Raw genomic sequence first — 14,712 nt, 5'->3', positions numbered from 1 at the left:
AAATGTAAAGTCTAACCTGTGTTTACCAACTATTTCTAGGAAGATTACTAGGTTTGCCTAAAAATTGTAATCACTTTCCCTTTTCATTTAAGATGCCAGTGACAGTGGGCGTTCTTATAAAACAATTCTGGACCGTTGGAGAGAGTCTCTCCTTTCTTCTGCTAGTCTGTCCCAAGTTTTTCTTCACCTATCCACCTTGGATCGTAGTGTGATTTGGTCTAAATCTATACTGAATGCGCGCTGCAAGATATGTAGAAAGAAAGGCGATGCTGAAAACATGGTTCTTTGTGATGGCTGTGATAGGGGTCATCATACCTACTGTGTTCGACCAAAGCTCAAGGTATTTTTTTCTTCTTATCAGATTAGAAATGAGACATTAAGATTTTGAGCAATAGATGATTAATGATCATTTATGTGATTTGTTCAGACTGTGCCTGAAGGAGATTGGTTTTGTCCAGAATGTCGACCAAAGCAACGTCCTAGAAGACTCTCCTCTAGACAGAGACCATCCTTGGAAAGTGATGAAGATGTGGAAGACAGTATGGGAGGTGAGGATGATGAAGTTGATGGTGATGAAGAAGAAGGTCAAAGTGAGGAGGAAGAGTATGAGGTAGAACAAGATGAAGATGACTCTCAAGAAGAGGAAGAAGTCAGGTAAGTCCTAACATGCAATAAAAGGAGTCAGTAGGTCTTAGTTAGACAACTTCTCCACTATTCAAATACAAATGGAATAGTTAGGGTCTGTAACTTAGTTTAAAACTAATATATAGGCTGGGCACGGTGGCTCATGCCTGTAATCCCAGCACTTTAGGAGGCCGAGGCAGGCAGATCACCTAAGGTCAAGAGTTTTGAGACCAGCCTGGCCAACATGGTGAAACCCCGTCTCTACTAAAAGTAGAAAAATTAGCCAGGGTGTTGGTGGGCACCTGTAATCCCAGCTACTCAGGAGGCTGAGGTAGGAGAACTGCTTGAACCCAGGAGGCGGAGGTTGCAGTGAGCTAACGGATCACGCCATTGCACTCCAGTCTGGGTGACAAGAGCGAGACTCCATCTCAAAACAAACAAACGAAAAAACTAACGTATAGTGGCCTGAAGTTACCCTTGCTTTTTATGTATTATAAACATTCAAAAATATTCCCAAGGGAGTATTGATAATTTGGGGAATCTCAGAGTGATAAATGCCAAGAAGCACACTGTATTTTTATACTTCTGCCACCTTAGCACCTGGAAACAGCTTCTGTACTACCATATAACTAAGTATTCTGCAGCTTAGCATGCTGTGTCATTCAGGCCTAGTGAATGAGTGTGGAGCCTGGATATTACTTCTGTGGCAACACTGGGGCAGTCTCCCCTTACTTGAACCTCTGGTTGAGGGCTGAAATAAAGGGATATTTATATCCACAAGGTAGATATACAGGCGTACCTCAAAGATGTTGCCGTTTCAGTTGCAGACCACAGCAATAAAGCAAGTTACAAATTTTTTTGGTTTCCCAGGGCATATAAAAATTATGTTTACATTACACTATAGTCTCCTAAGTGTGCAGTAGCACTATGTCTTACATTTCTATACCTTAATTTAAAAATAATGTATTGCTAAAATATGCTAACAGTCATCTGACAGAGACACAAAAAGTGAGCTCATGCTGTTGGAAAAATTATGCCAATAAACTTGCTTGAGGCAGAATTGCCACAAACCTTCAGTTTGTTTAAAAAAAAAAAAAAGAAAAACTTTATAATTGTAGCATGCAGTGAAGCCCAAAGCACTATATATAATGAGGTGTGCCTATGTCTAACCGGTAGCTATAAAGCTAGACAGATCTACTAGGGGTTTTCTGTCAGCAGGCCTGACCATAGCCAGTCACATCAGGGAAGTCATTGTGCTCCTTGTTCTTATCATCCCCCTCCCCCCGGCTTGTTGTTTTTAAACATTTGAACCCCATTCTTGTGGAAGCAGGAAAATGAGTATGAAGCAAGGCAACCTAGAACTGTCAAAGTACAAAAGGACCACAGTTGGAGAAATTAAGATAGAGCCACCCCATCTGTTTTAAACAAGGTTTTAAGAAATACCAGCTAGAAGAGCCATCTTTCCTGTAGCTTGTGAAGGCAATATTATGTTAGGCATAAAGATAATAAAGAATGTGGAAAATTCTTGCAAGTACATGGGATAAACTGGAAGTCCAGGTATATGGGGAGAGGGATAATGAGTTAATGGAGGTGTTGCATTCTTTTAATTAAGGACAGTTAAAAGATTAAATATAGTTTTATAGTCAGAATCAGAAGACAACAGAGAGGTTCTTGGTGTGGTATTCAGGAACCACAGGTTCAAGGCCCACTTCATTGGCAGCCATTGGCTAAAACTGTAGGTTACCTCAGTATCAATGATAATGAAAAGTGGTAGTCTCCTGTAGCAAAAAGAAACAAAAGAATTTCATTTTAAGATTACTTCATTACTCTTTAAGTTTTCCAACATGATTGACTAAGTCTATTTGTTGGTTCTCCTGAGCATTTTATTACAATTTATCAGAATTTAGGACTTAATTTTCATAATGTCCTGAAGTTACCAAGAAGATATCAACTGGGCATGGTGGCTCATGCCTCTAATCCCAGCACTTTGGGAGGCCGAGGCAGGCAGATCGCCTGAGTCCAGGAGTTTGAGACCAGCCTGGGCAACATAGCAAAACCCCATCTCTACAAAAAACTACAAAAATTAGCCAGGCATGGTGGGGCACACCTAGCTACTCAGGAGTCTGAGATGGGAGGAGCACCTGATCACAGGGAGGCCAGGCTGCAGTGAGCCGTGATCGTGCTACTGCACTCCAGCCTGTGTGACAGTGATACTCTGTCTCAAAAAAAAAAAAAAGAAAAGAAAATATAAAATATTCTCTTTGCAGATAATTCTCTTCACATTTCAAAGAAATACATGAAAGCACATTTTAGATTCCCTTGAAAACTTAAAACTTACTGACTCTTTAAGGAATTCGGTCTAGGATAAGTCTCAGTTATATAGAAAATTTATATAAACTCATTGGCTAAATACAACAAGGAGAATAAAGCTAATCATGTGTTCATCATTGCTCTGTACAATAATTGTGTTTTCTAACAATATTTATAGCCTACCCAAACGAGGAAGACCACAAGTTAGATTGCCCGTTAAAACAAGAGGGAAACTTAGCTCTTCTTTCTCAAGTCGTGGCCAGCGACAAGAACCTGGAAGATACCCTTCAAGGAGTCAGCAGAGCACACCCAAAACAACTGTTTCTTCTAAAACTGGTAGAAGCCTAAGAAAGATAAGCTCTGCTCCTCCTACAGAAACAAAATCTTTAAGAATTGCCAGTCGTTCTACTCGCCACAGTCATGGCCCACTGCAAGCAGATGTATTTGTGGAATTGCTTAGTCCTCGTAGAAAACGCAGAGGCAGGAAAAGTGCTAATAATACACCAGAAAATAGTCCCAACTTCCCTAACTTCAGAGTCATTGCCACAAAGTCAAGTGAGCAGTCAAGATCTTTAAATGTTGCTTCAAAACTTTCTCTCCAAGAGAGTGAATCCACAAGAAGATGCAGAAAAAGACAATCTCCAGGTATGAAGAAATCTAAACTCTTCCTTCCCTAGAAAGATTGAATAATTTGGAAATATTGAATGTTGAAATACTTTGGATCATTTTTTAAAGTCTGTCACTAAGATACACAAAGTTATTAGGGAACAATCTGACCTGAAGCATAATAGTCATTGAAGGGGCAACTATTTAATGAATAAAGGTAAATTATATTACTAGTGTTTCCACTAGTGAAGCAGGGTAATAAACTTGCAAATGACGTTCTGTTTTTAATGGAGATATTTGGCCAATATTTCACCAGTGTCAGGATACTACATTATAACACATTTCACTCTCTCCTACCTTTTCCTCCTTCAAAACACACAAACTCAGCATCACCTAGACAAGCTACATCAGATGATTTGGTAAGGCTCCCATCTCAAATACTGAATTTGGGGGAAAGGGAGAGTTGGAAGCAGTAATATTTTTAGGAAGTGATGACCAGCTGTCTTTTTATTTTTATTTGATTGATTGACAGAGTCTAGCTCTGTTTCCCAGGCTGGAGTGCAGTGGTGTGATTTCGGCTCACTGCAACCTCTGCCTCCTGGGTTCAAGCGATTCTCCTGCCTCAGTCTCCCAAGTAGCAGGATTACAGGTATGCACCATCACACCCGGCTAATTTTTGTATTTTTAGTAGAGACAGTTGGTTTCGCCATGTTGGCCAGGCTGGTCTTGAACTCCTGACCTCAGGTGATCCACCCGCCTCGGCATCCTAAAGTGCTGGGATTATAGGTGTGAGCCACTGCACCCGGCCTCAGCTCTCTTTTTAATTCTCATTTTTGTTTATAGTAATCATTATTCATAGACTAATCTCTTGATTCATAAAGAGATTCATAATCTCTTCATTCATAAAAAGATTCATCATCTCTGCCTTTCCCTTGTTTTTAACGTAAGTGGTAATAAAATTTTGATTTTTTAATTTTATTGTTAATTATACCAGTCACTCAGGCTGCTGTGCAATGGTGCAATCTGAGCTCACTGCAACCTCTGCTTCCCCGGCTCAAGCAATCCTCCAGCCCCAGCCTCCCAAGTAGCTGGGACTACAGGAATGCACCACCAAGCCTGGCTTTTGTATTCTTTGTAGAGACGGGGTCTCGCCAAGTTGCCCGGGCTGGTCTTGCACTCCTGAGCTCAAAGTTATCTGCCTGCCTTGGCCTCCCAAATGTTGGGATTATAGGTGTGTGCCACACCGCACCCAGCCCGGCCCTATTTTTTTTGTTGTTGTTTTTTAAATGAAGTTAAACACAAAAAAATGCCACTGTTTCTCAAAAAAAAAAAGCCACTGTCCTTCAAAGAATTTTAGATAACGTTATATTGCATTATTCAGATACGCAGCAGGATTAAGGAATTCATTGATGAAAGAATGGCACGTAATCTGTTAATGCAGTCACCAGATTCTCAAGTTTTTTAGGGGAAGTGTCATAATTTTGCACCAGTCAGGATCTAATTTAGCTTCTCCTATCCCCTTATCTGTTTTGCTTTTCCCCAATTCTCCAAGCTATTTGGAGAAATAATATACTTGAAACATTTTTACTGAAAAAACTAGGAAGAAAATTTTTTTTGTTTTCATTGATTTGTGAAATGGCTAAGCCTGGTACTAAAGAGAAATAAAAGGGGAAATGTGTGGATCTACACTGCATATATCTGAATATATATATGGACTATACTACCCTTTCTACCAATGCATATACTTTAGATTTCATTATACTATACCTGCCTTAGGTCTGTGAGAAAGCATTTTGCTTTTAGAACATTATCTAGACATTAAAATTAAGATCTGTGGCTGAGCACAGTGGCTCATACCTATAATCCCAGCACTTTGGGAGGCCGAGGTGGGCAGATAACTTGAGGTCAAGAGTTCGAGACCAGCCTGGCCAACATGGTGAAACCCCGTCTCTACTAAAAATACAAAAATTAGCTGGGTGTGGTAGCAGGCACCTGTAATCCCAGCTACTCAAGAGGCTGAGGCAGGAGAATCGCTTGAACCCGGGAGGCAGAGGTTGCAGTGAGCCAGGATCATGCCACTGCACTCCAGCCTGGGCAACAAAGCAAGACTCCGTCTCAAAAATAAAATAAAATAAAATAAAATAAATAAATAAATAAATAAAATTAAGATCTGTAAGAATAATCTTTTACTTTACCAGTGAAAATTGCTTTTCCATTATGCAAGGTAATTTATATGTAAGCCTAGTTTCTAGATCTGAAGAGGTTACTTTCTGAAGGATATGCTTTAGGAAATACTAGAGAATTGCTTAGTTTCAGTTAACTGTAGCTGAAAAGTATTTTTAATAAAATTGAGTAAAAATAATCCAAAAACTTTGTGTTCTAGATTTTTCTTTTGCATTACACTCTGAAAATCTGTTCCCAATGAATGTATAATGCAATTGGACAATTTTAAGATCAAAAAGGAAATAATAAATATTTGGTCCGATTTTGGTCAGATTTTCGTGTCTCCCAGAAAATAGTTAACATCTCAGTGTATGGAGCGGGTTTTCTGTTGGAATTTGGTATTTATATATCCCGTTTGGCTTGTAGTGAACAAATATTTTGCTTTGTTATCACCTAAAATGTTGTAATTATTTACTCAGAGTCATCGCCTGTGACACTGGGTCGAAGGAGTTCTGGCCGACAGGGAGGAGTTCATGAATTATCTGCTTTTGAACAACTTGTTGTAGAATTGGTACGACATGATGACAGCTGGCCTTTTTTGAAACTTGTTTCTAAAATCCAGGTAATTACTAGACTTGATAAAATGTATTCATGTATATTATCTGATTTAGTCCATGTGACAACTTTGAAGTAGTCAAAACACCTGTTACTCACTGTCTAGTTTTTGTTGTTGTTGTTGTTGTTGTTGTTTTTCTGAGAAGGAGTCTCGCTCTGTCGCCTAGGCTGGAGTGCAGTGGCGTGATCTCGGCTCACTGCAAGCTCTGTCTCCCGGGTTCAAGCGATTCTACTGCCTCAACCTCCTGAGCTCAAGTGATCCTCCAACTTAGCCACTTGAGTAGTTGGTACTACAGGCACATGCCACCAGGTCCAGGTTTTTTTTTTTTTTTTTTTTTCCTTTGAGGCGAAGTCTCGCTCTGTCGCCCAGGCTAGAGTGCATAGAGTGCAGTGGCATGATCTCAGCTCACTGCAACCTCCGCCTCCCAGGTTCAAGCGATTCTCCTGCCTCAGCCTCCCGAGTAGCTGGGACTACAGGCGCGTGCCACCACGTCTGACTAATTTTTTGTATTTTTGGTAGAGACGGGGTTTCACCATGTTGGCCAGGATGGTCTTGATCTCCTGACCTTATGATCCGCCCGCTTCGGCCTCCCAAAGTGCTGGGATTACAGGCGTGAGCCACCGCGCCCAGCCCTTTTTTTTTTTTTTTTTTTAAGAGACAGGGTCTCACTTCATTGCCAGACTGGTCTTGAATGTCAGTTCCTATATTGAAAACAATAGAGTTGGCTGGGCACTGTGACTCATGCCTGTAATCCCAGCACTTTGGGAGGCCGACGTGGGCAAATCACAAGGTCAGGAGATCGAGACCATACTGGCCACCACAGTGAAACCCCATCTTTACTAAAAATACAAAAAAATTAGCCAGGCATGGTGGCAGGCACCTGTAGTCCCAGCTACTCAGGAGGCTGAGGCAGGAGAATTACTTGAACCCGGGAGGCAGGGGTTGCAGTGAGCCAAGATAGTGCCATTGCACTCCACACTCCAGCCTGGGCAACAATAGTGAAACTCCATCTCAAAAAAAAAAAAAAAAAGAAAACAATAGAGTTAGTCAGCTCAGTCCCTTCTAATTTTGTGACTGATTCTTTTTTTTTTTTTTTTTTTTTGAGATGAAGTCTTGCTTTTGTCCCCTGGCTGGAGTGCAATGGCGTGATCTCAGCTCAATGCAACCTCCGCTTCCCGGGTTCAAGCGATTCTCTTGCCTCAGACTCCCGAGTAGCTGGGATTACAGGGGCCTGCCACCACACCCAGCTAATTTTTGTATTTTTATTAGAGACAGGGTTTCACCATGTTGGCCAGGCTGTTTTCGAACTCCTGACCTCAGGTGGTCTGCCTGTCTCGGCCTCCCAAAGTGCTGAGGTTACAGGCATGAGCTAACGCACCCAGCCATTTTTTTTTTTTTTTTTTTTTTTTTGAGATGGAGTCTTGCTCTTGTTGTCCAGTTGGAGTGCAATGGCGCGGTCTCGGCTCACTACAACCTCCGCCTTCTGGGTTCAAGCAATTCTCCTGCCTCAGCCTCCCGAGTAGCTGGAATTACAGGCACCTGCCACCACACCTGGCTAATTTTTGTATTTTTAGTAGAGACGGGTTTCGCCATGTTGGCCAGGCTGGTCTCGAACTCCTACCCTCAGGTAATCCATGCGTCTCAGCCTCCCAAAGTGCTGGGATTACAGGCGTGAGCCACCATGTAATGAGTCAGCCATGACTGATTCTTTATAAATAATGATGGTGTGTTACAATGACCTCAATGTTTTTGTTCTATGTAATGAATATGAATAGAGTTAATTGAGTACCATTAATCATATTTTTCTTATGTAAAGCAGTGGTTCTCAAACTACTGCATGCATCAGAATCATTTGGAGGGCTTGCTAAAACATAGATTCCTGAGCCCCAGAGTTTTTGATTCATTAGGTCTGAATGATGTCTGACACTTGGATTTCTGGCAAGTCCCCAGATGATGCTGATGGTCCTGGTCCAGAGAGCACATTTTGAGAAACACTGATATAAAAGGTATTCTGGGCCAGGTGTAGTGGCTCACGCCTGTAATCCCAACAATTTGGGAGGCCAAGGCGGTAGATCATCTAAGGTCAGGAGCCGGCCTTGCCAACATAGCGAAACCCCATCTCTACTAAAAATGCAAAAATTAGCTGAGCATGGTGGTGCACGCCTGTAATCACAGCTACTCAGGAGGCTGAGGCAGAATCGCTTGAACCCAGGAGACAGAAGTTGCAGTGAGTCAAGATCACACCATTGCACCCCAGCCTGGGCAAGACTCTGTCTCAAAAAAAAAAAAAAAGTAGGTATTCTGGCTGGGTGCATGTGTCACACCTGTAATCTCAACAGTTTGGGGCTGGGCGCAATGGCTTACACCTATAATCCCAGCACTTTGGGAGGCTGAGGTGGGTGGATCACGAGGACAAGAGATAGAGACCATCCTGGCTAACATGGTGAAACCCCATCTCTACTAAAAAAACAAAAAATTAGCCAGGTGTGGTGACGGGCACCTATAGTTCAGCTACTTGGGAGGCTGAGGCAGGAGAATGTCATGAACCCGGGAGGCGGAGCTTGCAGTGACCCAAGATTGTGCCACTGCGCTCCAGCCTGGGCGACAGAGTGAGACTCTGTCTCAAAAAAAAAAAAAAACCAGTTTAGGAGGCTGAGGCAGGTGGATCGCTTGAGCCCAGGAGTTTGAGACCAGCCTAACCAACATGGTCAAACCTTGACTCTATAAAAAACACACACACACACACACACAAAATTAGCTGTGTGTGGTGGTGTATGACTTTAGTCTCAGCTACTCTTGGAAGGTGGAGGTTGCAATGAGCCAAGATACCACCACCACACTCCAGCCTGGGTGACAGGGCAAGACCCTGTCTCCAAAGGAAAAATAAAAAAGATAGGTATTCTTAGGTAACAGTGATGGCGTAATCAAACTGAAGGATATGAGATGGTGTTGTAGTTAGGTTATATATATATGGCAGAATGTGATCTGTTATATAGCAAAGATAGAACAGTGTTATGGTCCTGTAATAGAAGTTATCATGGTATTACAGAAGTAGAGAGGACAGAGATTGATTTGAGTATTTCAGAGGGACAAAATAATTATTAGAACGCTTTTTAAGGAGAACTATTTGGAACTGGTCATTGAAGAAAGATAGAATTTCAACAGTAAGAAATGGAGTAAGGATGTTTCAGGGAAAAAGAAATATACTATACGGTAGACACCCAGAAATGAGAATATGGTGAATGGTGGATGGTTTGAATGAGGCTGGGTTAGAAAGTCTCAGACACACAAATGTATTATAAAGGGCCTCACTCACCAGTGTGAGGTAAAGGTTTCTGAATGAAGTGACATCATCAGAATTCTACTTTGAGATTTCTAGAGCAAGAATGAGAAGGATTAATTACTATTGAATAGCATAAAAAAAATTAAAGCTTAGTTTGACTCGTTTGACTCATTTTGCCTGGGTAATTTTTGTCCTAAATTACACTTTGCTACATACATTTTATTATTACAAATGCAGTAATGCTCATTGAATAATTTTTTTTTTCTTTTGGTCACAGGCGACAATGGTGTGTGTGTGTGTGTGTGTGTGTGTGTTTGTATATATATAGAAAGAGATATCTATAGACATACAGACATATGTGTGTATATATATCTATATATCTACATAGAAGGGAGAGAGCCATGAGCAAGATCATTTTTTCTTTTCACAATAAATTGTTAACATTTTTAATGATATCACATAGGCTTCTACAATATGGTATTTACTGAAAATGTATGATTTTAGCAGACCACTAGTATTCAGAGGTTAATATTGAGTTGCTTTTTTAGTGCAAAACTTTTAGTTATTTGAACACTTCTTTCCAGTTAAGTTTTCTGTGTGGAGAGAGATATTTGAATTATTTTACAGGTCCCAGACTACTATGACATCATCAAAAAGCCCATTGCCTTAAATATAATTCGTGAAAAAGTGAATAAATGTGAATATAAAATAGCATGTAAGTAATTTGTTTTTCTTTGATATTTATTTTTCTAAGGCATTCTGTTATAGCATCTTTGATACTTATTTTTGTTTAAAGAGGTAGAGGCTGTTTTTCTCTTATTAAAAGGATGTGTCTTGATGCAGTTGTGTAGATGGCATCCCATGAGGTTCCACAAGTACTTATTAGTGTATATGGGAATAAAAGGTGGATTAGGATCAAGTAAGTTAAAGATATTTTATAGATCTGATCTTACTCAAAGAAGTTCTTTATAATCACATAATGTATATGATCACATAATTGGATAGTTTCAATAAAACAATTTTTGAGTATTTACAGTTAAACAGTTTTAAGCCTCAGTTCTGCTACCTTGTTTCAGAATCTTTTTTCTTTTCTTTTCTTTTTTTTTTTTTTTTTTTTTTTTTTTGAGACAGGTCTCACTCTGTTGCCCAGGCTGGAGTGCAGAGGCAAAATTTTGGTTCACTGCAGCCTTGACCCCACAGACTCAAGCTATCCTCCCACCTCAGCTTCCCAAGTAGCTGAGACCTCAGGTGCAGGCCACCATGCCTCTCCTTTTTTTTTTTTTTTTTTTTTTGAGATGGAGTCTTGCTCTGTGGCCCAGGCTGGAGTGCAGTGGCACAGTCTAGGCTCACTGCAACCTCTGCCTCCCAAGTTCAAGTGATTCTTCTGCCTCAGTCTCCTGAGTAGCTGGGATTACAGATGCCTGCCACCACGCCTGGCTATTTTTGTATTTTTAGTAGAGATGGGGTTTCACCATGTTGGCCAGGCTGTTGTCGAACTCCTGGACCTCAGGTGATCTGTCTGCCTCGGCCTCCCAAAGTGCTGGGATTACAGGCATGAGCCACCATGCCTGGCTAATTTTTTGCAGAGATGCAGTTTCACTGTCTTGCCCAGGCTGGTCTCGAACTCCTGACCTCAAATGATCCTCCCGCCTCGGCCTCCCAAAGTGCTGGGATTACAGGCTTGAACCACCACAACTGGCTAATTTTTCTATTTTTTGTAGAGATGGGGTTTTGCTATATTGCCCAGGATGGTCTTGAACTCCTGAGCTCAAGTGATCCTCCTGCCTCAGCCTCCCAAGTGCTGGGATTACAGATGTGAACCACCATGCCTAGACAGAGTCTTCTCTTTCTAAAGAAAAAAGTGGGCTTCCATTTTATTAAGATTTCCAGATATGATACAATAATTATATTTATTGCAATTTATGTAGTTTCATTCTAATCTTTTTTGCTCTCTTTCCCTTTCTAGCTGAGTTTATTGATGATATTGAGTTAATGTTTTCGAACTGCTTTGAATACAACCCTCGTAACACAAGTGAGGCAAAAGCTGGAACTAGACTTCAAGCATTTTTTCATATTCAGGCTCAAAAGCTTGGACTCCACATCACACCCAGTAATGTGGACCAAGTTAGCACACCACCGGCTGCAAAAAAGTCACGAATCTAAGTTTGTCCTTCTAAAGGATATATTTGAAGAAAAACAAATTGTTCATGAAAATGGAACATTAAATCATGCTCTAAAGCAGACATATATGTACAAAGCAATAACAGCTGATCGACCACATGAAAGTGTGGCCTGCACTGTATTCTCAGTTTTAATATTAAGCACTCAGGAGAATGTAGGAAAGATGTCCTTTGCTACAGTTTTGTTCAGTAAGTTTGATAGATGTATTGGATACAGTACTGGTTTACAGAGGTTGTTGTACATTTTTGAGATCATTCATGTGTCCAGAGATCTTGGAAAATATTTTTTCACCCATGACTTATTTTGTTATTGATGATTTTTTGTAAAGTTGTGGTATTAAGGGAGAGTTATCTACACGGATGAGTCTTCTGCTATAGCACAGTTTCGAAAAGGTGTTTATGTCTTGTTTAATGAGTACATTCTTTCAACACTATACATGAATGAATCCAATCTCATATCCTTGAAGTGCTGTACCAGTGCTGGCTGCAGGTATTAAGTCCAAGTTTGTTAACGAGATATTTATTTAGTATTGAAAGTAATTTGTGAATTTGTTTTGTATTTATAAAATTTGTACCTGGAAAATGTTCCTTAATGTTTTAAACCTTTTACTGTGTTTTTATTCCTCTAACTTCCTTAATGATCAATCAAAAAAAGTAACACCCTCCCTTTTCCCTGACAGTTCTTTCTTTCAGCTTTACAGAACTGTATTATAAGTTTCTATGTACAACTTTTTAACTGTACAAATAAAATAACATTTTTTCAATAAATCTGGAATTCTGTAATCTTTACAATCAGATTTGGACTTTTGCACGTGATACAAACAGACCATAGGAACCAACGTTTTGTTGTACCTGAGTCTCTATAGCAGTAATTTGCTGCTTTTTCTACCCAAACCCTTGAGGAGTCAGATCCAGCTCATCAAAAACAGTAACATGATGTGCATGGATTCTCATTAAAAAGAGGAGAGAAAGTTTGGAATACACCTACGTAGTTGAGAAACACTCTGGAAATTGAAGTTTTTATGCATATATACACATAAGACATACAGGGGCTTCAGTTTTGTAGCCTACTTTTCCTTTTGAGGATGCAAAAGGCAGGTGTCTTCCCTATTCTCTAGGACTTTTTGGTAGGCGGGAGAGAACCTTCCCTCTGTTTCCTTAAAATCCTGAGGATACTGCATTATTATTTAATTAATTTACGTGGAAGTGTATCCATCTTTCTCATGTAGTTTGAGATTATCAGTTTTCTAGATTCTTCACATGAATATATCTACAACTGTAACTTTTGGTATATTTGTATAATTTTACATGCCATAATTAAATTTCTTAGAAAATTTTACTTAATAGCATTTAAATATCAAGATAATTCTGAAAATACAATTACATTTTAATAGTAAATTATCTGATTACTTAATATTCATTTTTTTAAATAAAATTTTAATTTTTTTAGAATAGAGATAGGTCTTGCTGTGTTGCCCAGACTAGTCTTGAACTCCTGAGCTCAAAGTGATCTGCCTGCCTTGAACTCCCAAAGTGCTGGGATTACAGGTGTGAGCCACTGTGCCCGGTCAATATTCTTCATTTTTTAATGTTAATAACAAGCAATTTTTATGTTAGCTTTTCTTCTACACAATTAACACTAAGGAACTATTTCTGACAAACTATGAAATTATTCAATCTGCAAGTCAGTCATAAAATTTGCAATTTATTTACCATTTCTCAGACTGAGTTAAAATAAGACATTACCTTAATTTTTTCTTTTTTTTTCTTTCTTTTGTTTTTTTTTTTTCTTTGAGATGGGGTCTTGGCTGTGTTGCCCAGGCTGGAGTGCAGTGGCATGATCTTGGCTCACTGCAACCTCCACCTCCCGGGTTCAAGTGATTCTCCTGCCTCAGCCTCCCAAGTGGCTGGGATTACAGCCATGTGCCACCACATCCAGCTAATTTTTTGTATTTTTAGTAGAGACAGGGTTTCACCATATTGACCAGACTGATCTCAAACTCCTGACCTCAAGTGATCCACCGACCTCGGCCTCCCAAAGTGCTGGATTAGAGGCATGAGCCACTGCACCTCGTCTCAACTTACTTGTAAAATTCTTTTCCCCATCACCTACAATGGGATTTATCTTGTCCTGCATGATCTGACACCGTTCTGCAGGCCTCATCTATCACCTTGCACCATATCACCTATGTATTAGTTCCTGCACACTGGACTCTCTTGTTTCTGGATATTGGGACTCTTGTAAGACTATGCCCTCTGACTTGCTGTGCTTTCTGCCTGAAATGTCTTTCTACCTCCACTTCACCAGGAGGAAGCAAATAACCTAAAAACCTGTTAAAAACACCCAGAAGACAGTTTCTGTTTGAGATGATGAACAGTCCTGGAAATGGATAGTGATGATAGTTGCACAACAATGCATACTTAATGCCAATGAATTGTACACTTTAAGATGATTAAATCACACCTGTAATCCCAGCACTTTGGGAGGCTGAGGCAGGCAAATCGCTTCAGCCCAGAAGTTTGAGATCAGCCTGGGCTACATGGTAAAACCCTGTCTGCAAAAAATTAGCCCAGTGTGGTGCACACCTGTGGTCCCAGCTATGCAGGAGGCAGAGGTGGGAGTATTGCTTGAGCCTGGGAGGCTGAAGCTACAGTGAGCCATGATAGTGCCACTGTACCCCAGCCTGGGCAACAGAGCAAGACCCTATCTCAAAAAAATATTTTAAAAAAGATAATTACAGTGGTAAATGTATTGATTTATTTATGAAACAGGGTCTTACTCTGTTTCCCAGGCTGGAGTGCAGTGGCTCAATTATAGCTCACTACAGCCTCAAAACTCCTGAGCTCAAACAATCTTCCTGCCTCAGTCTCCCCAGTAACTAGGACTAAAGTGCATGCCACCATGCCCAGCTAATTTTAAAATTTTTTGT

The 14,712-nt window shown here is 40.3% G+C and overlaps 1 protein-coding gene across 4 annotated transcripts in view; it reads left to right on the top strand.

Annotated features, from left to right (window-relative positions):
• The window catches only part of BAZ1A (bromodomain adjacent to zinc finger domain 1A), a 231,106-nt gene extending 218,556 nt beyond the window's left edge, over positions 1–12,550 (top strand). For all 4 annotated transcript variants that reach the window (XM_073010925.1, XM_073010924.1, XM_037983884.2 and 1 more), the window contains 6 exons: positions 93–340; positions 428–654; positions 3,113–3,579; positions 6,183–6,325; positions 10,230–10,317; positions 11,569–12,550. In XM_073010925.1, the coding sequence (XP_072867026.1) occupies positions 93–340; positions 428–654; positions 3,113–3,579; positions 6,183–6,325; positions 10,230–10,317; positions 11,569–11,765 (1,370 nt within the window). In that variant the 3' untranslated portion in view covers positions 11,766–12,550. The remainder of the gene's footprint in view (positions 1–92; positions 341–427; positions 655–3,112; positions 3,580–6,182; positions 6,326–10,229; positions 10,318–11,568) is intronic.
• The last annotated feature ends 2,162 nt before the right edge of the window (positions 12,551–14,712 follow it).

Source organism: Chlorocebus sabaeus, chromosome 24, assembly GCF_047675955.1.
Source record: "Chlorocebus sabaeus isolate Y175 chromosome 24, mChlSab1.0.hap1, whole genome shotgun sequence".
NCBI classification, from domain to species: Eukaryota; Metazoa; Chordata; class Mammalia; order Primates; family Cercopithecidae; genus Chlorocebus; species Chlorocebus sabaeus.
The sequence above is the reverse complement of the archived record's forward strand: the minus strand, read 5'-3'. Positions and strand labels throughout refer to the sequence as shown.